This window comes from Saccoglossus kowalevskii, chromosome 16, assembly GCF_978046115.1.
Source record: "Saccoglossus kowalevskii chromosome 16, keSacKowa6.1, whole genome shotgun sequence".
NCBI lineage: Eukaryota > Metazoa > Hemichordata > Enteropneusta > Harrimaniidae > Saccoglossus > Saccoglossus kowalevskii.
The window spans coordinates 23,465,963-23,492,692 of record NC_140656.1 but is presented as its reverse complement, the minus strand read 5'-3'; the positions used below and the strand labels follow the sequence as shown (position 1 = coordinate 23,492,692).

Sequence of the window (26,730 nt, the reverse complement as noted above, 5' to 3'; positions counted from 1 at the left end):
TAAAGTACGTTGTTTAAACCTTACTCGTGTAGCGTGTACTTGTTGTTTATGTCGCATATAAATTATATAACTGTCCTAAGTTTCGAATTATTAAAGGACCCAGTTCACAGGGGTGTTATGGGTGTCATTTGTTTGGGACAATTTGAAACCTTAGCTCAACCCAACTAGCACCCTGTGACACACAGTGTTTAATTTGGAACTAGTTCATACTCAAATACAGATATAAAGTGTCATTATTTATCTAACTGAACGCTCCCCTGTCATACGATTGCAATATTCAGTTATCGGTAACCAAACATTTTGAACGGGTTGATTATTCAACGAGTATGGTTTCTAAGAAAACTCTCTCAACAACGTCATAAAGCATGCTCCAAATTCAACCATACAAATCCTTACATGATGCACACGTACTGACTGACAAGTAAACAATTCAGTTGATAAATTATATGACAACTGAGCTTGCATTGCTATGTAGATCGGTTCCTCTTGGTACTATTCAGATTTGATTTATCATCTCTCGTCTTATGACGATAACTTTGATCAATGTTGGCGTTTTTTCAAATTAAAGGGTGGTGGTCGTCGCGCTGCATATGTGCGAAATTTGTGTTGATAAACATTGATTTTCCCATAATCAAATACGCTCCTCTAATAGGTGCAACTTGCATTAATTACCGCCGGTGACTATTTCGATACATTCCAATCACCTAAAAATACCTAATTAAAGTTTGGTTACGTTTCAGTTTGTACTCGTCCATTATAACTACCGCTCTTTAATCTAAACTTTACAGCAGCCTCTGGCACATTGCTTTTCTCTCTGCTGTGCAAGTGAATTTTACCATAATTCAAGTTAACCACTGGTAGTTTTATTACTTCAACTAATTGTATGTTTGTAGAGTTCTGAATCCAGGCCCATTCAAGGACCGTATTGGTTTAATTGTGAGAAGGCGGCTCTTTTCTCCAAGTATGTTCTTGACAATACCAGATGAAAATATGAATACATTTATGGGAATGCTTTATTGTGGATTTTGAATAACACTATTAAACAAACTCTCCAATTGCCACTGCCAAAATTGAACGAATTTCATGCCTATCAGCTCGAATGCTTTGCAGACAAAGGGAGGACCTCCCTCTGCCAAATTCTAAATGCACTTCACTAAATTTCCAACAAAATTTTGCCGTAAGATGAAGTTGGTAGTTGAATTATGTCGCTTCAATGGAACACACTTGTTTAAAGATCTGTGATGGATAACAGATGTCAATGTTGATGCATCTATGCATCCATTTACCATAGACATTAAACATTACACGTATCAGCCAATTGATTGGCCTGCAGTAGATTTTCTCCATATTAATCACCAAGAAGTGTTATCTGTTATTCTAGCTGTTAGAAGATGGGTTCATACTTGGCGAAATACCACTACTGGCAAACACCAACAAAGGAACACCTCATAGCATATTAGTAATGGCTGCTATGTGAGAACTTTTCTCGTTGTCTGTCTCCTACAACTTCCATATTAAAGACATTTATGTACATGGGAAGGAAAACCTCAACCTCATACTTATGTTACTTCACAAGTCTAATGTTCTTTCACATTCTGTTAAGCAATTTGACTCAGCTCATCGCCTCATATAAAATGTTTATTTGGATTTTCCTTTTGGCATTGCTACTATATAGTCAACAACAATTTAAGTTAAAGACCGACAATTTGTTTTCTCCAGGAGGCCACTCTCTGTGTTCGATGGTTTCTGCTGGTTTGCTAACCGTCTGACAAATTTCCTCAGTCCAATCTTATAATATTTATACTCACATCACCTAGTCCCACTCCTATAACCTTTGGTTCATTGATCAATACTCAAACCACCAGTTCATAGTTAGATGTAGTACAGATTAAAGTTCGCCTACTGAACCCAAAACACTTGTTTCAATATGTATGTTTTCTTTCCTTATTCCCTACAAATAGCGCCCTCACCAGTTGTTCCTGGATCGAATGTGAAGAGAGCATGTACAGCACAGATCAGCTCTTCTTTTCTTTCTTTTTTTATTTAAACAATATTTTTATTTCGTATCAATAATCTAGACATAAAACACAAACTATTACAATACAAAGTGGTATAAGGAAGAACAATTAAAATTAAGAGAAAGAAAATAAGGAGAAAAGAAAAGAAAAGAAAATGATCTGGTATAACATCTAAATTTACCCATTATCTAGCTAATTAGTTAATGGTTCCCATTTCCATGGATGAGCTCTTTGTTTTTGTTTATTGCGATTTGTAGTTCAATATTTCTATTTTCTCTGATCTAACTTTTATATGTGTACTTTGTTGGATGAACCCTACATGTATATATATATTTTTAAATAATAAAATAAAATGATTTAATATTATATTTTCCTGTTCACATAGACCTAATAATATGTTTGACATTACAAACAAAATTGGCAATAAGTGTCAATCACTTTGCAACAGTCTCTACAGTCTCTTTACATCAATACAGTTAACAAATAGGTGTTCTAATGTTTCTTCTTCTTTTTCACAAAAAGAACAGTGGGCGGAATTGATTATTTTCCATTTATACAGATTTGTATTGAAATGCTTTAAAATCTGTGGAGATTGTTGTCGTGAAAGGTAGTTTGAAAATTACATTTTGTTTCATCCCATACAAATGTTGGAATTCTATGGCAATATTTAGCTCTTCAATAATGTTTTCACACAAAGATTTATACACCTTTTTTGCTCGTCAGTGTATTAATTGCAACAAATAATCACGCCACTCATGGGTATTAGCATGAATGTTCTCTCCCCAGTCATCTGGTATTGCAGAGATTAGGCCTTGTATAGTATGGTATTCTGTCAAAGTGATACCTTTTCCCTTCCAATATTGCCAGTCATGAAAGTTTATCGATTAGGTCTATTATTCTTAATACTATTTTTCTTGCCAAACTTTCCAGATAGACTGTACGAAAGTCAATTTTTAAAAATCTATTGTTCCATAATATTTGTTTATCAATTTCAGATGTTGTTTTTGAAGTGTATAATGTCAGAGATGACCATTCCCGGATAGTATCATAATAAAAGGGTGGGATTTGATTTTCAAATTCTGATTCATCATAGATGCAAAAAAACACATGGTCCCCAAACATTTTCAATAGTACCTTCAATATATCCTTCCATCCGGCTTGACTATCAGAAACAAACCGTTTCACCCACATAATCTGTTGTGCTTTGAAAAAGAGTCCACCTCAATCATATTTAACCCCTTTCAATATCTGAAATAAGGATGTTTCTTTTAATTTTATTCTTTCCAATTCAAATAAAATTTTAAATAATACTATTGATTTTTTTATAATTGATTTTGGCACTGAAATCATTGATGCTGAATATATATGAATTGGGAAAGGCCAAACGTTTTTAAGGATCTGTATTTTACCAATTATTGAGAGTTTTCTTCTAGTCCATAATGAGTATACTGACTTCAGACTGTTAATTTTCTTCAATAGACATGTCAGATGCATATGTAAAAAAAACTTCCAAAATTGTTATTCCATTCGACCATTTAATATTTATTTTCTCTTTTGGTCTGTGACCATACCCCAACAAAAGTGCCTCAGTTTTATCCTGATTTAGATTTAATCTTGAACATTTTCCAAATTTAATAAACTGTATTGAAGAGCGGTATCATTGAGGTGGGCTTAATTGTACAGGTTATGTCGTCTGCATACATTACTAACTTAATAATTTTTTAAAGGTACCAATACCATTTATAGTTGGATTATTTCGAATACTGATTGCAAGTAATTCCACTACTGTTATAAACACACACCTTGGGAAAATAACCAGTTGACCTTCCATGATTCATCACACAGGAAGAGATGCTACTGTGAAGCGTTTTTACCCAATTTATAAAGGAGTTACCAAAATTAAATAGCTCCAATGTTTTTATCAGAAATTTGTGATAAACTTAATCAAAAGTATTTTTGAAGTCCAGTGATATTGACACGCCATGCGTATTTTGATGTCTAGTTAGCCACATTACATCAAAAAGTGTGTGAATTGCATCACCTATAATAAGTCTGTCCTTCACAAACGCACATTGGTCTGGGTGAATGATAGATGGCTCTTCTCGCTTTTCGGGAAATAAGAGTTTATGATTTTGAATGGATGAAAGAAAGTTGGCAATCGGTAAAAATGTATTTTTAATTTACCATTGGATTTTTTTTTCACATTTTAAAGGGCGGTGGTAGTCACGCTACGCATACGTCTTATACATGTGTGGGTCGCATACAAACAAAATAAAATTGACTGTTGCTCAGACCAACGAGTAAAAACTGAGACGTTACAAGCTTTAACTAGGTATTTCTTTAATGATTGGAATGTATCGTAAGCACTTAGTGCACGTTGCGCCCAGGTCAAAACTCGTACTCATAATTTACATTAGAAGAGCAAATTGAATTGTGGGAGGAATCAATGTGTATTAACCTTACAAATGGATAAAATTAATCATGCATTGTGATATCATGGCGATCGTACTCTGCCGAATCGTAGAAGAGCAAATTGGATTGTGGGAGGAATCGACGTTTATTATCAAAATGTCGCACATGCGCGGTGCGACGGTCGTATGGAAAGTATGGAAAATACAATTAATTAAGACAAAATGTATCAGTCATCTGTTTTCACATTAGCATGTTTTCTGATGTCCAATACATTTATTCACATTCGCTTAATTTTCTGACAAAACATAACGTAAAATTAATATTGAAATGTATTTACCACCTTTCATGGTTGTTAACAGGTCACTATCGAAGTGTAATTTATGTAGTCTACGCATTCTACGCACGATCAGTCGATATCAACTCTGTATTATATAAATTTGATTACCGAATTCGAAAAAATCAAACAATGCTCAAAGGCTCTATTTTATGATTAGACAAGGAGTACAAAAAGTGTAGTAGATGTGCTAGTAGTCTACATTTTATATACATTTTATATACGATTTATTTTTTTGAAAACCAAACCTGCGACATCAAAGTTTTTTACTTCTCGAAATCCCAAATTTCTGAGGTGTTTCACCAAATGTATATTACGAGTATCTAGTACGGTGTATGGTATAATACCTTCATTCAATGACATCATGCACATACTAGCAAACATTTTTTCAGGTACACCGGACCCTCGGTATCTACGCTCACAGAATACATATCCCAAGTCACCACATTCTTTAAATATTCCCCATGCAATGGGTGACCCTTTTGATTCAAATACAGCATGGAATTTATGATACTTTAAAGTCTCTGAAAGAATTGTTGGAGGTACATCATTGTTGCGCCACCATCGTTCTTCTATCAGGGGGATGTGTTCATTTCTAAGACATCCAAATTGAAATCCATCTGGAAGTGGTTTATCCGCGATGTTTGCACACAGTTCATTCTTTTCCAAAAGATAAAATTGCCAAGCTTGGTGGTAAATCAGTTGAAATCCATTTGCAGTGGCAGCATCCTGAATCATTTGGAAATTAGACATTGGTATCGAGTCAAACGGAATCTGTTCTTTGTTCCAGTCAATCACTCCAGCTGCATTCAAAACTGCTTCTAGTTTGTTGTTATTGGTGGAGAACATGAAATAGGATCTATCAAACGGTGCCTCGTGATAGTTGTTTGCTGCTCCGACTACAGTTGTTGGGTTACAAATATCATCTGTGTAGATATCCATACAAGGCCATACGTTTTTGGTTAATATGCTGTTTTTAATCATCCAGAACACAGGATTACAATATGGCCTCCACTTGTGCAATGACTCTATCAGAATAGGTAATTTGTTCATACCGACGACTAACGCCATAATTCAGATATAAAGGATCTGTAAAAAAAAGTGTTTTAAAACTTTATTTCATTCTTAGCCCTTTCATACAATTGCCCACCGATTCAATAGAGGAAAGTGTTCATTAAGTTTTCCTAACCCATAATTCATATTCTCACACTGCTATCTAACAGATTATTATCTGGAGAGACAGACATAAGGAATGGGCGTTATGGTTAGAGTTCACGTTAGGGAGGGGTGCTAAATAGATCCCTTTTTAAGAGGTATGTGTACATTGAATGTGTATTAGTACAATGTTTCGACCGTATAGGTCTTTATTATTAAATGATCTACAATGACATTGACGAAAAATGTTTTGTTGCCAATTATACAACAGTTCTTCACCCTACTTTATAGTATAACATCGTATAGAAAGAACACGTTGCCATGTCGAGAGATAAATAAAATTCGACTTTATTAATCCTTACTTACAACACCGTCAAACAACAACAACATTTTGTAAGGAGGTTTTAGCACATGTTAATTCATTTATTAATTTAAATATGTTCATATTATAAAGTTGCATATTATTCCTCAAAAGTGGACTGCATTGGAATTTCGTTTAATAAAGTTGAATTAACTATTAATATAGTTGCGATATAAACTCGAATAAAACGCGTTCCTATATAGGGTTGCGTTTCATTTGAGTTTAATTAAACTCAATTACAATACAATTCAATGTAGAATTGCGTTTTGATTAAGTTTAATTAAATAATAGTTGAATATCCATTAACATAGAAATGTTTGCGACGCTAAGGGGTGTTAAAGGGGTAGGTATGGTGCAATTATTGCAATTATGTTAATACGCACATATAATATACACAGTTCTGCTGAACTAACACACGATTAGAGTTGATGTACGTTTACTATATTATGGCTTTTGTTAAACTTACAACGGCTTTTAAGGCTGGCTAATTCCACTGATCAGTTACAGCACATAATAAAACAACATATAGAGATAAACACTTGAAGCCAGTCTAATTTAAGAAAACATTGCAAAACGAACCTGTTTTACTGTATATTGTTGAAAGCAGTAGTGATATCTACCAGTGTATGTTTCAATGGATTAGTATACAATCCTGACTGGCATAAACCTATTTAATCTATTCATTATAAGCCAAAGGTCAATGTTTTAAGGATGCGTTTTGCTGTCTGTAATAATCACATTTAGGTTATAAATTATATACATATAGATAAAAACACTAGAAGCCATACTAAATTAAGAAAACATTACAAACGAAACTGTTTTACTGTATATTGTTGAAAGCAGTAGTGATATCTACCAGTGTATGTTTCAATGGATTAGTATACAATCCTGACTGGCATAAACTTATTTAATCTATTCATTATAGGCCAAAGGTCAATGTTTTAAGGATGCGTTTTTCTGTCTGTAATAATCACATTTAGGTTATAAATTATATACATATAGATAAAAACACTAGAAGCCATACTAAATTAAGAAAACATTACAAACGAAACTGTTTTACTGTAAATTAGGAGATGTATATGGATTAGTATATTATCCAGAGCGGCATAAACATATGTCTATTTTTACATTTTCTAGTTATTTAGTCTCTTCATTTTAAGCCGAACCTCAGCATTTTAATCTGCAATCATCACATTTATGTTATAAATTATATGCAATAGTTTATTTTTCAGCTGTAAGCATCGTACGTTTGTGTAACATGTGAAACACATTTAATTATGGTCATGATTGCATATAAAATTTACAAAGTGTTCTATGAGTTTTGTATTACATACATGCTGTTTAGAACCGAATTTTGTTGTCATGTGGAAAGTGAGGTTTCATTAAAGGCCTAATTTATTTGCTCGGGCAAATGTGTATTCGAGGTGTGAATTGCTAATGACAGACATGAGGACGGAGCGTTATGGTTTGAGTTGCTGTTAACCACTTGCACTGTCTGCGTTTACAGAAATTAGTATTGTATTTACAAAGTGGTAGCACAAATAACCATCAACGCGTATAAATGGCATCAACGTGTATAAATGGCTAATTAGACTTCGAAAGAGCACATACCTGAGCTATGTAGGACGTAAATACAAAATTAATAACGGAGCTAATATGAGACGTGTTATAAAACCTATATATGGCCACATTCTCATACTGCTTACTAACAGTACAATATATCCAAGGTACAGTTTAATCCTTTCTTTTGCCAAATCGCAGTGGAAAACTACAGTAACTGAGCATTGTAAATAGTACTTTTTTTGAATACATATTGTTTTACATGCATGCACTGGTATTCATAAAGAATTCTACATTCATTAAATACATCAACCAATATGTATTTTTCATGTCAAAACAATGAGATTTACGTGTACAGAAATAATTCAGCAAAGCTTATTTTAAAACACAACAGGGATGCAACAGACTGGCCAATTTTTAGACCATTTTCCATAATATTAATCGAAATAACTGAGAATGTATAACATACCTAACATAGGCGAATATTGTTCTAGAGCAGTCTTCCTTCAATGGTCTGGTAGGATGCGATTTGGAGAGTGGTTTGTGAATATTCTGACGCTGAATATTCCCTGTATTATTTTATGTACCCGTAGAAATAAGAAAATATCGAAATGGAAATGATAAACACAATGCCCGGATGTATCTTGATTGTTTGTTTTGAAAATGTTATTTCAAAATTTTATGTCAAACTGTTTTTTTAATTGTTTTGCAATATACCCTGTATAATGTGATGTTTCTATATGTCGTTGAAAATTATGCTGTTAAGAAATTATTTTTTTTTTTTTATCTGTTTTTTTATTACTTTAAATAAATACATTTACAAAAAAAAGAAAGAAAAAAAAATACAAAAAAAAAGAAAAGTGGATGGCTTAAAAGAAGTGGAAGTGGGGGAACATTATTGATAAGCTGACAAATCTTGCTAATAAGTGAATTACTCGTAATTAAAATTATTCCATTTTTCATTAAATTTAGACATTGAACCATTATTGATAGCTATTTGTCGCTCTACAATGCGAGTGTTTAACATTATACTCTCCACGACTTCCACCTTTGGGACAGAACCTCTTTTCGATTCAGAATAGAGGTGCTGTTTACAGATTAAAATAAAAAGGTTGAGAAGATGACAATAAAAACTGCCATGTATTCCAAAACAAATATCCCTGTCAGACAATAAAATATCAACGTTTGTCCATTTCTTCCAGAGTTGCTGACATTTCCCCCAAAATCTTCTAGTAATAGTACATGTAATAAAAAGATGCTCAAGAGTTTCAATATCAGCGTTACAAAAAGTGCACAATGTACTATCAACTAATTTCCATAAGCACAAAGTGTTATTTGTGTAAATTGCCCTATGTAAAAATTTATAATGAAATGCCTGCAGCCTGGAATCAAATGTACAGAGAAATGGTAGTTTAAAAATGGGTTTCCAATCTTCGTCCGGAATTCGAATTTCAAGCCGTTTTTCCTATTTATATTGACAGCCCAAAGGAGGTACATTTTTCCTAACCAAATCCGAATACATTTTTTTGTGAGGTTTAGGTTTGTCTCTAACATTAAGGACAAAATAATTGTCAATTGAATTTAATTTCTTAGGATTCTCCTGCAACTCCTTTTTCCATGACCTGGGAATAGCTTTTAACACAGATTGAAATTCCAAAAAATTAACATTGCAGTCGTATTTACACTTGAAATTTTCATAACTTAAAAAATGACCATCATCTCCTAATAAATCATTTACATACCAAATATTCTTTTCCTGCCACAACCTCCTGTTGACATAATCATCTTTTATAGCAATATTTGAATTATGCCACAAAACCTGACTTTGATAATTAAATTTTTGATGATTTATACAAGAATGCCAAATGTCCATTATTTCCGACCAAAAGATATTTTTAATTGAAGTAATATACTTTTTAATAAAATTTGCATCTGCTTCCCAAATCTTATAATGTCCAATTTTCCTAAAAATATTAAAATATAGTATTTTCCACGGGTGAGCACTTTTTTCTTGGGACTTTTTAATCCAAGTTAATTTTAACGCCTTGGAAAATAGTGTTAAATTAGGTAAATTTAAACCACCATATTCAACACCACGACTAAGAGTAGCCCTGGATATTTTAGCTCGCCTACCACTCCAAATAAATTGATTAATAATTGCATTAAGACGATTCATAAGTGCACTAGGAGGGGATGGCAAGGAGGAAAATAAATGGATTAGTTGTGAGATTGCAAGATTTTTAACAATAATATTGTGACTTTACCCAAAAGAGATAGTGGTCTACAGCCCCATGAAGCAAACAAGGAAGAAATTTTTCTCAATTTATCTTCATAATTTAAGACCACCATGTTTTCTAAATTAAGGTCGAAGATCAGTCCCAATAATTCAAAATTATTTTCTAACCATATTAAATTAAATGTGGGGCATATTCTGTCACTGCATCCCTTTTTTGACCCAAACCAAACAGCCTTTGTCTTGCCTACATTCAATTTCAAGCCTGAAACTAAAGCAAAATTCTTCAGTACCTGGAAGACAGTACGTAGAGAGGATTCTGAACCATCTAATGTTTAAAATGTGTCATCTGCATACTGACTTAATAATAATGTTTTATTATCAATCTTTATTCCTTAATATCACGATTGTTTTTCAAAGCCTGGGCCAGAAATTCGACTGCAATAATAAAAATGTATGGAGACAAGGGGTCTCCTTGCCTAACACCCCGGGATACTTTAAACATTTCACTTGCATGTCCGTTATTTATAACACATGAGACAGAATCCTTGTAAAGACATTTAACCCAACTCCTCAAAGAAGCACCAAAATTAAATTTTAAGAGAACCTCATCAATGTAGCTCCATTCAATAGAGTCAAAAGCTTTTTCGAAATCCAACAATAACAACAGACCAGGAATTTTGTTAAGCTCAGTGTACTGCAACACGTCATACAAGTAACGAGTATTTTCACCAATGAACCTATCTTTAATATATCCAGTTTGAGAATCACTAATAATATCCGGAAGAATCGTTTTAAGTCTCTCGGCTATACAGCCTGAAGCCAGCTTGTAATCTGTATTCAATAATGAGATCGGACGCCAATTTTTTAGAATGGATTTGTCCTTATCTTTCTTAGGAATTAAAGTGATAACACCTTGTTTTTGTGTAATCGACATGTAACCAAGAGACAATGAATAATTAATAGACTTTACTAGGAAATAATGAATATCGTTCCAGAAAAACTTATAAAATTCACAAGGAAATCCATCACTACCTGGTGTCTTATTATTTTCCATTTTTTTCAAAACTGATAGAATTTCTGTATAAGTGATCTCACCATTGCACTGTTCTTTTTGAATTTCAGACAAACTGGGGGATAGGACTGAAAAACAATTATCAATCGGTACAGTAGGTTTCGAGGTATAAAGGTTTTCATAAAACAATTTTTCAGTGTACAAAATTTCCTTAGGGTCTGAAATTGACCGGTCATCATCCACTTTCAAATGTGTTATGGTTTTATCAATATAATTCCTTTTTTCTAAGTTTAGAAAAAAATTAGTATTACGCTCACCATGCTCAACCCATTGAACTTTCGACCTCATTATTGCACCCTGGGTTTTAATTTTCTGCATATTTTCCAGCTCTTGCTTCTTATTCTCTAATTTAATAACCAAATCATTTGAGTTTTGTATATTTAATTCTTGTTCCAAGGCGTTAATTTCATTCTCAATTTTTTGAAAATTGTTCACATTTTCTTTTTTCCTATAAGTACTGTAAGCAATCGTCGTACCCCGTACTTTAAGTTTTAACATTTCAAAAAATAGTTGGGGGTTAATAGAGAAATTCCAGTCATTGTCTGACACTACGGTGTCACCCTCCCCAATTTTGTATTGCTCAACAACCTCTTCGATTGACGTTTTAACCTTTTGTGTATAAACATTGTCATGCAATAGTGAAGTATTAAATTTCCAGAAACCTCTCCCTCTTTTTTGTAAGTAAAAATTACAAATAATTGTAGTCGTACTGTGATCCGAACGGTACCCGTACGAAATATCTGAATTTTTAACAAAAGAGGAAATGTCTGGGGAGACCAAGAAATAATCCAAACGACTTTGCTTTAGATGTTTTTTTTGTGCCAAGTGAATCTTCTAGAATCTGGGTGGGTGACTCTCCAAATATCAATCAAATCAAAAGCTTTCTTTAGATTGTCAATTTCCAGGCTTGCTTTTGGGTTATTATAAGATACATACCCACTACAGTCCAAATTAAAATTGGGTGAGACATTCCAGTCCCCACAAATAATTATACTCAAATTCCCGAAGTCATCCAGGATATTCTGTATTTCTTGGTAAAAAGTTGGATTGTCCTCATTGGGGCCATAAATGGTACCCAATGTGAACCGTTGTGAATGAAAAGTTAAATCGAGAAATAGAAAATTACCACCAGCGTCGCCTCTACATTTATGTATCGTATATTCATCAACTTTGTTAAAAAAAATTCCCACACCTCGGGAATTACTTCGATACGCACTAAAAAAACACTTCTGCCCCCATTCCGATTCCCATATATCCTCGTCCCCGATTTTGCCGTGTATATCTTGCAAACAATAAATATTAAAATCTTTGTTTTTTAACCAACAGAAAACATCCCTTCGTTTTTCTGGAGTAGAGCACCCCTGAACGTTTAACGACAATACTTTCAAATCACTCATTATAATTTACATATGGTATTTTCCTATAACATAACCCCACACTAAAACTTAAAGCCATCCACTTACAAAAAAAACACAAAAACCACAAAGAAACAAAAAAGTAAAATCGAACAAAGTAAGAAAAGAAAGGGGAAAAACTCTCCCCCTCCACCAAAAAGGCAGATGAAAATAAAAAACCAAGAACAAAAACGCACTGCTGGTTGAAAAAAGGCTCTAATTTAAATAAGAGCAGTATCAAGTTGTTTTGTTGTTGCTAGTCTCACTATGAAAACTTAATCTAATATAAACCTGCGACTAAAATGTTTGATTCGCCAAGTTCACGAGAAGTTTTACTCTGAAAAGTTTAAACAGATTTTAGAACGCATTGCGAATCTTTTTCTTTTCTTTTGCAGCCAAAGCTGCTTTCCAAACTAAAGCATTTTAAATAGCGTAATTTACGTTTTGCAGTATTAATATTTCCCCTGATTTTTAAAGCATAGAACAATGACATACAATTAACTGTATCACGTGATTCTGTGTAATATTACACCCAGCAGCTATGCTATTTTGTTGCACAAATATGGCATAATACGTATGCAATAAAACAGAAAAGGCGTGTAACTAAAAAGTAACATAAAGTCGGTTAAATAATATATGTATATGTATACTTAATATTACTCAATGAGAAAAAGGATATTAATCTCAATCTTCCAACTACCAGTTGTACCCGATCAACCTTTATCAAGTTCACAAAGCATGTTGGTCAACTGCTGAACTCCATTGTTGTCACCTGCATGAATAAGTGCTGAAAAGAACAGCGTACAGCTGGATATGAAATACGCAAATAGTTTTCTCGCTACACAGATAAAGTTATGAAATGTTTTATTCTTTAAATATTTTTAGTTGTCCATCTTCCCGGTACTTTATTATTGCTGGATAGGCGATAAACGGTCGCGAATCTGGTTTTCCACTTTTCAATTTCCGTAGCATCGGCAACACATTTTTGCGAGCGGCCCGAGTAGCAGCACAGAAATCTTCTGATATAAACACACTATTTCCTTTATACGGCTTATTTGACAAACACTTTGCCGCATTACGGCGTACATTCTCCTTAGACTGGAAACGTAGAAATGACACATAAATGGGACGAACTCTATCTCTCCTAGTCGTAAAAGTCGGAGTCCTGTGAGCCCGTTCAATCTGTATGCTCCCGTCTAGCTTCATGTGATTCTTAATAAAATCTTGAATGAATTCTACACAATTTGGTCCTTCTGCCATTTCAGGAATATTGTAGAAGATTAAGTTATTACGGCGCAGCCTATCATCTAAATCATCTTGACGGGTTCTCAATTTACTACCTTCACTTTTACTAACCTTGTCCATTTTCAAGTCGTTAATCTCAGCATGTGCGTGTTCTAGAGACTTCGTCAAGTCCACCTGTTCTCCACGTAAATTGACTAGTTCACTCTCTATTTCTTCTAATTTCAAGAATTTATCCTCAATTTTATCCAGTCTACATAATATTAAATCCAATTTTTCGGAATCTGTCAGTTTCGGTCTCTCCATACTGCTAGTAGTATGCATGGCAATTTCTTCGTCACTTTCTACACGACGTGCCTTGCGGGGTGCTCCATCCATCTGTGGACTAATGACGTCATCAATATGGCTGTCAATCCCTGTCGACTCACCAACAGGACTGCGGATATCCCTTGGACATTTCTTTCCTGTTTCACGGACATTACCAGCCAAATTTGGATCTTCACTCCCGGACATCACTAACAATCACTTATTAGCACGTTATTTCGTTATAATTGTCACAGGTATTTAAAAAAAAATAGAACTCGACGAGACTAGCACGGTGTCTGGTGTTACCTAAAACCGGCGCATGCGTATCTGATGATACGTTAAGAAATTATTTCATATGTTCATGAAACGGTCTTCGTCGTATTAAAGTTGGACTACGAGCGATTGACTTAGAAACGTTCCACCCAGATCGGACGTCGCTGTCAGATGTGGATGGAACGTCTAACATCAGTCTTCTGTTCGCCATCTTTAAAGCAATAACTCCCCTTAAAAATATATGAAATGATTTCAGCGATTCATTTACAGAATAATTTCTAACGAAAATTGTGTATTTTGCAAAACATTTGAAGCAACAACTAGTTTGGCGCTACTAGTTTCTTGTTCGAGTGACATATTGCGTTCAAAATCATGTGATTTCTCGAAATGCACACTAATTTGTAATTTATTAATTTAACAGTTACTGAAAACTTAATGTGTAAGTTTGACCAATAGTACTGGAGTGAAATATCAACGTGCTTCTGCATTCTCCATGATTTTCGTATCTTTCTATGATCACGTTATAGAAAAAAACATGTGGTTACTTTCAACAGTTTTAGATTACATCAGTTTTTCGATTATTTTTTCAGCTCGTAACAATAGAATAATTCAATGTAGAACTATCATGTATGCTATCAAAAAGCATTTTTGGCACAATTTACTGAAAAGACGAGTTTTTCATTGCTCATGGATATTATATTTTGTAAATTAGATTCGTGCAACTCCCCCTCGGAATACAAAACTCGCGCTTAGCCGCTAAAAACATGAAATAAAAATAGGCTCACCATAAGACATACTAAAGTTGCATATTAAGGTAGCGAGACTATTATTTGTGTTGAAAATTACGATTTTCACATTTATTTATGAATTGATGAAATGCACTATAAACTTTCATGTGATAAAGTCAACATAACATAGAATGTCATGTAAGTTGGTTAAAATGTAGATTTTCTGAAGGGAAGCAAGGCAGCCTCAGTAGTGTTTTCCAAAATCAACAACACAGGTTTAATCTGTGTGCCTATAAGTTTCAAAGATAAACTCAAGACAAAACAATGTTAGGATGTGTTATCAGTAGCTATCTGACACACAATTAGCGTTTCCAAACATTTGAGTGGTTTGTCTCCGCCCATATTTGTTTCACAGATTAGTCATTTGCATATGAATGTGTCAGACACAAGGTCACACAGCCACTGAAAAAAATCATTGATTCTGGTGTTTTCATATGCCGAATTTATCCAATTATAGCTATCCCATTCCTTTATTTTTTTGGTTTCCAATAGCCTTACACATTTGGATGTCCCTACACATGTTAAAACAAACCTTGATGAAAAAACAAATTGATTGTGCCGATAAACAAGCTTGAAAATCTTTGCTGTTACTTCATGGACGTTTTCTAGGAGTTTATGTTTTTCAAAATACAAATCTTTAACAAAAAATATCGTATACTTATTATCGTCGGATTAACACCAAATTTTCACAGCTTTAAGGTGACAGTGAGAGGAACTTGAATGTGTCCAGACAAACTACTTCATCGATTATTTAGCAACCAGTTGTGGTTTGAGTTGGAGGCAATGCGACTAAAACAGTAATTGAAATTCAGCACACTATTTTTTTAAAACGCGTTGCTTGAATAAAACTGACCAGACACATTCAATTTACCAGACTATTGAACAACTAGGAAAAGTGAAAAAAAAATACTTCTTATCGCCAGCATAAATGCGTAATTATTTTTTTTTACAGAAAAAGTAATTTTTCACCTTTGGTTGAGTAACGCGTCGTAGAATGCAGATACGGGCATGCAAAATACACTTGTGAAAAGCTTGAAGTCTGGCGATTCTAAAAATATATACTTTCCCGGGTCTATTTGTAGTCATTTAGTCACAATTAGAAGATGAAAACAAGTATGCAAATAATAGTCCCGCTACCTTAAGTTAACGAACTGAAGGAAGATGACCGTGATCTGAACTTAGTCCCATAACTGACCTGACACAGCAAAAAATAAAAACTGAAAAAAAAATATTTCCTCGGGAAAATAGAAGTTTATATAGACAAATATTTCCTGTTTCGGATTTAAAGTCGAATTAGGGTTGTAACAATTGTATTTCTAACATTACTAATATGTTCTGGGATTTAATATATTTTTCAACCAATATTCATTACATTTCAATGAGTTAATGTGTTCCAGTGACGAGTAAAAATGGACAACGTTATTCCGAATAGAGATGACAAATTTAACATAAAAAAGACGTCGAAAACAGCATTTGTATACATTTATTCGGCGAAATACACAACACACTGAATGGCAGAAATGTGTCTATGATGGCTGAACAGTCGGCTCAGTGCATATATGGGTGGTGTGATAATAACAAAATGCTTACCAACACAGGCAAAACTAATTCTATATCTCCCTCTGATCGAGATATTAATATCACAATTGAAGAAAACCAATCAATCAAACAACGCCCATTGTTTGGTGTTTATGTGGAAAATAATCTAAGTTGGAGGGAACAAATTAAGAACGTTTGTTGACAAGTTAGTACTAAACATGCATTGCTTTGGTGTTTTTATTTTGCCCGATTTTTCATATTTTTTTTTTAAATATATTTTTGTGCCAGGCTACAGTTCCGGACATTGAGTGTCACTGTTGTCTCTCCTGACTTTTTTTTCTGTATGTGTAAATTGCAAGTGCTAGTGACGACACATAGTGCATTTTGCCACAGAAGTCATAATCAAGTTTGGGGCTACATGACAGGGCCATCTTTCTGTCAAATGGCAATTTTTTGTAATGCGCTATCCTGGTTTCAACCAGGCCTGGTCGAACACAAGCACCTCCGGACCTTAACCAAGGTTCCCCCAAAGTAGCATTCGTTAGTGAATAAATCTCGGCCAGTGGAATTGGCCTGCCCATTGAGTCTGTGGCACACTCACGCAGGGTAGGGGTCGACCCTTTGATGTTCAGCCTAAGGTAGGATTTGAACTTGGGTCTACCGATCATTTTCATATTGTTGCTCAGTTTAGGGCTTGTTATCAGGTATGTCAAAACTATTTCGTTTACAGAAAAGTGTGGCTCATCCTACTCTTACAGGCAGACACTCATGTAATGTGCCTTGTCTATTTTCTCAAAATCACCTAACGATTGAACACCTCAATATACTAGGCAGGACATGGATCACACAAGCTAGTTTTTAAAAACAGCCATTGTAGGAGCACGTGTGTTCAGAACGGGAAAGTATAAAATCGAAATGGTTTAATACATTATAACTACATTCAATTTTAGAATGAATTTGTATATAGTTAATAATTTCAATTTCCTGGGAAAGTAAGCAAAAACTTGCTGTGTTACCCTCTTTAAATAAAATTTTTATTTGATAATATGTATGGCTCGGCCACATGTTGACACAGCTAAGTCGTCTTGATCATTGGACAGTGGCAATTAGTTTAATTAAATAATCGTAATTGCACATTTTACTGTGTATTTTAATTCTTCCTGAACTACATAGAATGAATTGCATTGATGGATCGCACGATGTTTCTTGCTCGGTTGTTTGTGAAATACAATGCGGATTATATGAACATTTATTATGAATAAATAATAGAAAAAGCTCATAACATATTGCTGAGTACATCATTTATTCACAAACAAATTGTGATTACATTATGGCCATGCATGCTAAGAAACAACTACTCGGGGTTGACATTAGGGCTATAGAATTGACTAGAAAATATATCTCGTGTGGCTCGCGTGTTTGTTCAGTTGTCAAGGCTAATACAAATGTATGTACATATTCTCAATTGTCTAACTATCTGCGATCACATCACTAACCAAACCTTCAACTTCCGGTTTATATTTACATGTAAAATGATTTATTTCACCATTCTTGCGATTTTTACATAATCTACTACGTATCTTGTTTTCTTCAATGGCGTCTGGTCCAAATTCAATGTGATCAGCCAGTACTACGGGACACGGCTGCAGAAAAATTGAAACATAAACTTTTCATTAATACAAAACAAAAAAACAAAAAAAACTAAAAAACAATATATTTCCTTTTCCGAAGATATTAAATCCATACTTTCATAAAATTCAATTTTATTTGGGTTCTATTACTGGAGTTTTTAAATGATTACAGTATATATTTACAGTATGCATTTTGGATCCATTTTTTTGCGTAAACAACCAAACCAAGATACTCACCAAAACACGACAGTTTGTAATCAACCAGTCATCTTCACGAAAGCTGACATCACACAATTGACAATTGTCTGTTTTCTGAGGAATCCCCTTCCCCTATTAAATGACACAATTTATAAATATATTAAGACTGTCAAGCTCAACATTTTCCCCTACAATACAAATGTTCGCTTTCATGCTATATAATACCATATAATTAAATGCAAAAGATCATTTTAATGCAACTATTATTCATTCGAGTTCCAAGCGCCTAACAAAACAGCCAACTACATTTAAACTACACAATTAAATGATAATCTGCTGGAGTGCATGCGAGAGGCAATAGTTACGTCGGTGTAAAAGAATACTGACACGAGTGGACTATTTTGATTGGCAAATAATGTAAAACGTTGTTTTCGGTTTGTACTCATGATAATTTACAGTAGTCTAGACAGGACAGTATGCACACACTGGAATACTACATTTATTTTTCTTATAATGCGTTTAACAATAATAATGTATTTAGCTTGTTGTATAATTTCCATCCATCTGGTCTATAATTTGTATACAGTGATATTGTTGACTGTTTAGCTGGTTTCTTACATAAGGATTGCAATTTACTTACTATGGCTTCAGCTACAATGGAGTTGACTTTTGATGCCTCTATTGCAACGTATGCATATGTGCGTGTTCCAGGAAGGAATGATACATCCCCAGCGTAGTATGATATTTCCAAATCCTCTTTTTGTTTTGCAGCAATATATTCTCCATCTTCCGGGAAATCTGCACAGGACACCTCCTCAGTGCAAATACCATTCCATTCCCCATTATCAAAGAATACATCTTTACAATTTACGCATGAATCATCAGGGGGATTTCCAGGGTCCTGACCGCACGATATAACTATCAACATGTTAAGCCCGAATAATAATGTTATAATCATGATGGATGCTGAAAAAGTAAAAAGTATATCTTGAATTTTATTTGACAGCTAACAGATTAGAGTTCACTGATCACTATTTTTGATAACTCAACTGTCCATGTTTTGCATAGTTTCAAGACAAATTGCAGTGCGACTTCTCGGCACAATTTAACTGAAAAAGTAAAATTTTCAGAAAGACAGTGTCAGAAATTGTGCTAATATTTTGATAAAGTTGTTGTTGACGTTTTTTAGTTCATGAATCTTTGTGTTGCAGTATTCTGCTTATTAATTATTATTATTCAGTGTAAAACATCCTCTCAGCCAAATAATGTGGTACAAATTAGTGGTCCTGATGAAACGTTTGGGAACTTGCCCGGGATGATAGAAACAGAAAATGCGTACAATGTACGTAAACTTGAAATGTCAATATTAGTGTGAATCCCCAATACCAATATACATGTCAGAAAACATATACTATAATACAACTGTTTTATTACTAATACTTTCACAGTGGTATTTTTAGTTGCATTAATCATCAACATCAATCACTATTTTATCCTCAAATTTGGAATGAGTATCATGGCTATTAATATCACTTGATGAATTGAATTTATTGAACAGAGTATGGTGGTAACACACTGGACTTGCTCATATATCAAGTATTTATCACTACTACTGCACATGCGCAAGCTGACATTGTTTTTTGTATCTGACAGACAAATTGTTATCTTCTGTGCAATTGCCGTCGCCCATCATCAAGAATCAGTACAAAAACGCCGTTTCCGAAGTTGCAGCGAAGGCCGACTGTCAGATAGAAGAAGTTCAATCGAGCGGCGGCAGAACTGAAATTTAATTTCATTTAGGGAAAGGGATGATGAAAACGACACGGTCAGCGTTTGATTTACAGACTACAATTCGCAAGTAAACATGATTTGAATATATAATGAGTGACAAGTTATGTCATTTATCTCTCGAACTGTTCAACATTATGCGAGGTCACAGTGAACTGTAACAAATTCGCTTCTTATTGGAAGGCGAATACGGGCCCAATACTTTATTATTGTAGATTTTAATACTGCAATGGTTACTAAGAGACTCCATGTTCTGTGTTTTGCTGTAAAAGTCAGACCACCCGATGCTAAATGTTTTGTTTTTTGACGTTGTCAGGCAGAAGATCTCTAGCACCCTAGGTCATTCGAGTGACTCATGCGTCGTCAGAAATTGATCTACTTTTATCTATGTTCTAACACTCTTGTGACATTGACGGGGCTGATGATGCCTTGATTTTTCAGATTGCCTTTTTGACAAAACTCCCATCATTTGAATTCAAGATAACACCTTTATGTAATCACGTGACTATTTCGTGAAAGCAAGGAACAAGGGCTTCAGGAAAATATATATTTTGGTATGAATCAAAACACATGACCCCATGATAACTCTTAGGTTCAATAGGTAGTACTAATATCTTATTTGCATGTATCATATCACTATTGTGAAACTATACATGTAACATTTCAACTTAACGTTTATATGTCACTGGATACAATAGTTTATTGAGATACAATAGCTAAATCAACATAGCATGTGACGACTTATAATTTTATCTGAAGCAAATGTGTGGCAACCAAACATGGGCAGCTGTAGTGTATGATTTAATCAATATAGCCATGTTTTGGTCCCAATTAGCATTGTTTGCTGTTGAACAATTTTAATAATCGGCCTCGTGTACATTATGAAAATGTACGTCTAGTGGTTATATTAGTTTTATATTTTCATATTTATTCATATTTGATCAAACATTTGTCACATTTGAACGTTTCATGAAATAATGATTTTTTTGTACGCATTCGCTATAGAATTTAACATAATATTAAGTATTGACAATTTCGATATCAAATTGAGAATGTTGCATTACAATTGGTCGCATATGATCTAGTATTTACGATAGGCCACAGTTCGCATTGATGGAAATATTGAGTCCCTCTAACTGTCACATCCAGTCATAATGCATATAATAAATAACCTCGGTCTCCAAATGTGTGATCGGTTTAATATATTAGACGATAGTTTATGCTTTATTGTTGACGCACGAAACGTGGCATATTTAATAACTAGTACGGAAATCTTCATAATTGAACTCGTGGACAGTAATTCGTTCTCACGAATGTTGAGCGCCTGACAAATGCCAAACTATAACCACAGTTGTGTTATATAGTTATAAGTACATGTAATTTGATTATGTAATGCACTGATTAGTGTGTTTGTGGTGCTTTCTGTGTTTGCTGCTGAGGGATATTTATACCTTCATTAAACTACTTGCAATTGCCTCTGATGTAATTAGTCCCCGTTCGGACGCAGTTCGGAAACAGAGACATGTGTGCGTGCGTGTGTGCGTCCTTGCGTGCGTCCTTGCGTGCGTTCGGACCTGTATCTTAGAAATGCCTGGACAATCACAATAAAACTTCACACATACATCATACATGATATCCTACATATGTACGTCAATTTGTTTCGTGACCTGATTCAAGATAGCCGAATGGCGGCCATTTTTGTGCAAAAATCATCAAAATCGAGCATTTCCTGGCTGTTTACAGATGGATTTTGTTCAAACCTTGTATATACGTTGGACATTATAGGACCTTGATGCACATCATTTTGTTTTACACTCTGATTCAAGATGGCCGAATGGCGGCCATTTTTGTGCTGAAAAATTATAAAAATCAAGCATTCCTCGGCTGTTTACTGATAGATTTTGTTCAAACTTGATATATACATAAAACATTATGGGACCTTGATGCAAACTGGCGGCCATTTTTTTTTAATGAATGGGCTTCTAGATCTAGATCTCCGACTTGTTTTGACTGATTATGTTCAAATTTTAAATATTATACATCATGTCATAGATAGACAGATATATTGGTTTGACGATCCTATTCACAATGGCCGAATGGTTGTCATTTTTGTACTAAAAAATCATCAAATATCAAGCATTTCTGGCATTTATGAATGGATTTCGTTAAAACTTGGTACATACATTAGACATTATGGGTTCCTGATGCACGTCATTTTATTTTTCAGATCAGATTCAAAATGGCTGTCTGGTGGCCATTCTGTTTTAATGAATAGGTTTCCAGACCCATATGTCTGACTTGTTTTGACTGATTATGTTAAAATTTTTAATATTCATTATAGATCATGTCACAGATATACGGATATATTGGTTTGACGATCCTTTTCAAAGTGTGCTATTTTTTGTGCTAAAAAAATCCTAGAATATTTGGATTTTGTTCAAACTTATAACACACATTAGACATTACAGGTTCTTGATGCATGTCATTTTTCAGATTGGATTCAAAATGGCTGACTGGCGGCCATTTTGTTTTAATGATTGGGCTTCTAGAGCCATATCTCCTAAATGCTTTGACTGATTATATTCAAATTTTATATATTCGTTATACATCATGTTATATATGTATATAAATGGCTGATTTTGAATGCTGTTCCAGAGCAATACCTCTCAATATAGACAAGTACTTGTTTGACGATCAGATACAAATGTCAATCATTTTAATGTTGAAAAAATTATATTCCTGACATGGTTATATTCCAGCTATATTGCTATAAACATAACTATATATCTTAAATTTGATAAATAACGGGGACTGTGCCATGCATGGCTTGTTGTATCATATTGTAGATTGTACGCACATAATATGAACAGATCTTTTGAACTAACAAGTAAGTACAAGTAATATTTGCTTCATATGTGCTACATAATGGCTTTTTAACGGCTTTTAAAGACTGGCCAATCACAATGATCAGTAATAGCACATTATAAAACAACATATAGAGATAAACACTTGAAGCGATTCTAAATTAAGAAAATATTGGAAAGGAACTTGTATAAATCGTTGAAAGGAATAGTGATGTCTACCAGTGTAGGTTTCAATGGATTAGTATATTATCCTGACTGGCATAAACAAATTCAATCTCTTCACTATAGGCCAAAGGTCGACGTTTTAAACAAGCATTTGGCGAACTGTAATCATCACATTCAGGTTATAAATTATATACAATAGTTATATACATATAGACATAAACACTTGAAGCCTTTCTATGTTAAGAAAACATTACAAACGAAACTGTTTTACTGTAAATTGTTGGAAGGATTATTGATGTATATCAGAGTATGTTTCAATGGATTAGTATATTATCCCGACAGACATAAATATATGTCTATTTTTACATTTTCCATATATTTAAGCTCTTCATTTTTAAACCAAACCTCAACATTTTAATCATGCGTTTGATTATCTGCAATCACATTTATGTTATACATTGTATACAATTGTTACTTTTTCAGCTGTAATGATCGTACGTTTGTCTAACATGTGGAACATATTTAATTATGGACATGACTGCATATAACATTTACAAAGTGTACTTTGAGTTTTTTTATTATAGGAATGCTGCATAGAACCTAGATTTGTTGTCATGTGGAAAGAGAAGTTACATTAAAGGCCCGATTCATTTGCCCCGGGCGAGTGTTTATTGGAGGTGTGGCTATGCTAATGACTTGCATTGCCTGTGTTTACAGAAACTGGTGTTATATTGACAAGCTGGTAGCACTAATAACAAAAAAACATCAACGTGTATATCGGGCTAGTTCAGTGGCGAATCCAGAGGGGAGCAGGGGAGGGGCATGCCCCCCCCCCAAACGCATGACGATTCATATGATTACGCATAGCTTCTCTGCGATTTACGATCCGTATATCTTAAGCGAAGCTTGGACCCCCAATACATTTTGCTGGATCCGCCACTGGGCTAGTTGGCTTCCAAAGAGCACATACCTGAGCTACATAGCACGTAAATACCAAATTAATAACGGAACTAATATGAGACTTGTTACAAAACTGATATATAGCGACTAGACGTGTACATTTTTATAATGTACACGAGGTCGATTAAACAAGAAAAGGCTGAACTATATATAAAATAAATATGTTTGTTCACCCACTATTTAGTAGTCACGTGACAAAAAAACGTATATTATAATATAGAGCCTAGAATTTAATATAGAGCCTAATAAAATAGATAGATAATATAGACTTTTTTTGGAATATGCTCAATGCTAAGACATGTATCTGAGAAACACTGATTTACTAATTTGGGCAAATGATGTTTCAATTATCATTTTAAATGATTTTATTAATAATTTTTAGGCATTTATTAGGCATCTGGTAAACGCTTTCAGAACATGAACCAGTAACACTGTCGGTGATAAAAAATATATAGCTTAATAAGACAGAGCTGAGAATTGAAAGACCGGTCAGTCATACTGCTTATTAACAGTACATTTTACAGCAATTTTTAAATCTTAAATGAAAAGATACCTGCTAATCAACTGCACTGTGTTTGTCAAAATAAATCAGTTTATCACATCTCCCCACTGTTACGCATGCTATGATTGGTTGAGACTCAGTCACACGACATTGAATATTAGAGTGGATATTAAGTAAAATACTCTGTTCTGATGTTTAGGGTATTTTTATATGAAGCAAAAATGTACGGCAAAGCCGCTACTGAAACGTTGCAGCGACGCGTTCTACGCTGTGAACATTTCTACGCATTTCACGCCGATAGTAACTGAAAACGTTCTAAGCTGTGTGACTTGTGGTATTTTGGTAGAAATTACTTTTTTTACTTCCACATTTTTATCTGGAGACTGATCAAATAACTTGCGTTTGAACATTTCTCAATTCATTTCAATAATGTTATTAATGTCATTGAGTGATTCACACAGCTGAAACAAGGTTACTAAAAAAGTATCCGTGACTGAAAATAACATTTGTTTTCAGCAAAAAATGTATGTTTGTTATTGAGTAGTGTGAAACTTGTTATAATAGATAAAATAAAAATATTGTATACTTGAAATATAAGTGTTGTTATTGTGTGGGAGAGCGGGTGTGTGTGATGTATGATAGATATGATTGTGCCTGGTAGATGTCTGTTCGATGTGATAAAATAAATAACACATGCTCATTCAATTAATCGAAATAACTGAGAATGTATAACATACCTAACAAAGGTGAATATTGTTCTAGAGCAGTCTTCCTTCAATGCTCTGGTAGGATGCGATATGGGGGACTGGTTTGTGAATATTCTGACGCTGAATATTCCCTGTATTATTTTATGTACCCGTAGAAATAAGAAAATACCGAAATGGAAATGGTAAACAAAAAGCCCGGATGTATCTGTCCTCTTGATTTTCTGTATTAAACATGTTATTTTAAAATGTTATGTCAAACTGTTTGTCCTTTGAATTGGTTTGCAGTAGACATAATTTTAGACCCTGTATATTTTCATGTGATGTTTCTGTATGCCGTTGAAAATTAAGCTGTTAATAAATTGCTTAATATGTCCTTAAAACGGTCCTTGTCGCTTTGAAGGTGGGCCACGGACGACTTCGAAACGTTCCACCCAGATCGGACGTCCCCCTTCTCGCTGTCGGGTGTGGATGGAACGTCTAACGTCAGTCTTATGTACGCTATCCTTAAAGCAATAACCCCTTTTAAGAATATATGGAATCATTTCAGCGAATACATACTAATCAGGTAATTTGTTACTGTGGCAACAAATATTGAAAATAAAACGCGTGAATTTGACCAATAGCATTAGAGAAGACAGAAATATAAATGGACATGATCTGAACTTAGTCTCATAACTGAACTAACACTAACACAAATGTGGGTAGTATTCCTAACATTGCCGATATGTTTTGGGATTTGTCAACCAATATTCCTTACATTTTAATGAGTTGGCATCAGTGGCAATTGGTTTAATTAATTAATTGTAATTGCACATTTTACTGTGTATTTTAATTCTTCCTGAACTACATAGAATGAAGTGTATTTATGGATCGTACGATGCTTCTTGCACGTCTGTTTGTGAAATACAATGCTGATGGCTGAAGACCATATGAATATTTCTTAGAAATAAATAGTAAAAAAAAGCTCATAACATATACATCATTTATTCAGAGCTACTAACGAATTGTGATTACAATTATGGCCATGCATGCTCAGAAACCACCACTTACGAATGGCACTGGGGGCTATAGAATTGACTAGAAAATATATCTCGTGTGTTCTTGTGTATTTGTTCAGCTGTCATGGCTAATACAAATGTATGTATATATTCTCAATTCTCTAACTATCTACGATCATATCACTAACCAAACCTTCAACTTCCGGTTGATATTTACATGAAAAATG

At 34.1% G+C, this 26,730-nt stretch overlaps 2 protein-coding genes across 2 annotated transcripts; both read right to left on the bottom strand.

The window, feature by feature from the left end:
• Positions 1-4,943: 4,943 nt before the first annotated feature.
• Positions 4,944-8,423, bottom strand: LOC144341601 (uncharacterized). Its single transcript, XM_078012497.2, has 2 exons — positions 8,310-8,423; positions 4,944-5,853 (listed from the first exon to the last, which is right to left on the bottom strand). The coding sequence occupies exon 2, from the start codon at positions 5,833-5,835 to the stop codon at positions 4,981-4,983; it is 855 nt and encodes a 284-aa protein (XP_077868623.2). The 5' UTR covers positions 5,836-5,853; positions 8,310-8,423; the 3' UTR covers positions 4,944-4,980.
• Positions 8,424-17,974: 9,551 nt separating this feature from the next.
• Positions 17,975-25,672, bottom strand: LOC146733769 (uncharacterized). The gene is made up of 4 exons (XM_085491245.1): positions 25,536-25,672; positions 19,160-19,485; positions 18,559-18,651; positions 17,975-18,333 (listed from the first exon to the last, which is right to left on the bottom strand). The coding sequence occupies exons 2-4, from the start codon at positions 19,475-19,477 to the stop codon at positions 18,160-18,162; spliced, it is 585 nt and encodes a 194-aa protein (XP_085347371.1). The 5' UTR covers positions 19,478-19,485; positions 25,536-25,672; the 3' UTR covers positions 17,975-18,159.
• Positions 25,673-26,730: the final 1,058 nt, after the last annotated feature.

Bases quoted from the DNA above. Each gene is read 5' to 3' on its own strand.
- LOC144341601 (XM_078012497.2), bottom strand. From the start codon at position 5,835: ATGGCGTTAGTCGTCGGTATGAACAAATTACCTATTCTGATAGAGTCA.
- LOC146733769 (XM_085491245.1), bottom strand. From the start codon at position 19,477: ATGATTATAACATTATTATTCGGGCTTAACATGTTGATAGTTATATCG. The intron at 18,652-19,159 runs GTAAGTAAATTG...GTCATTTAATAG, and splicing joins CCATTGTAGCTGAAGCCATA to GGGAAGGGGATTCCTCAGAA. The intron at 18,334-18,558 runs GTGAGTATCTTG...ATTTTTCTGCAG, and splicing joins TTACAAACTGTCGTGTTTTG to CCGTGTCCCGTAGTACTGGC.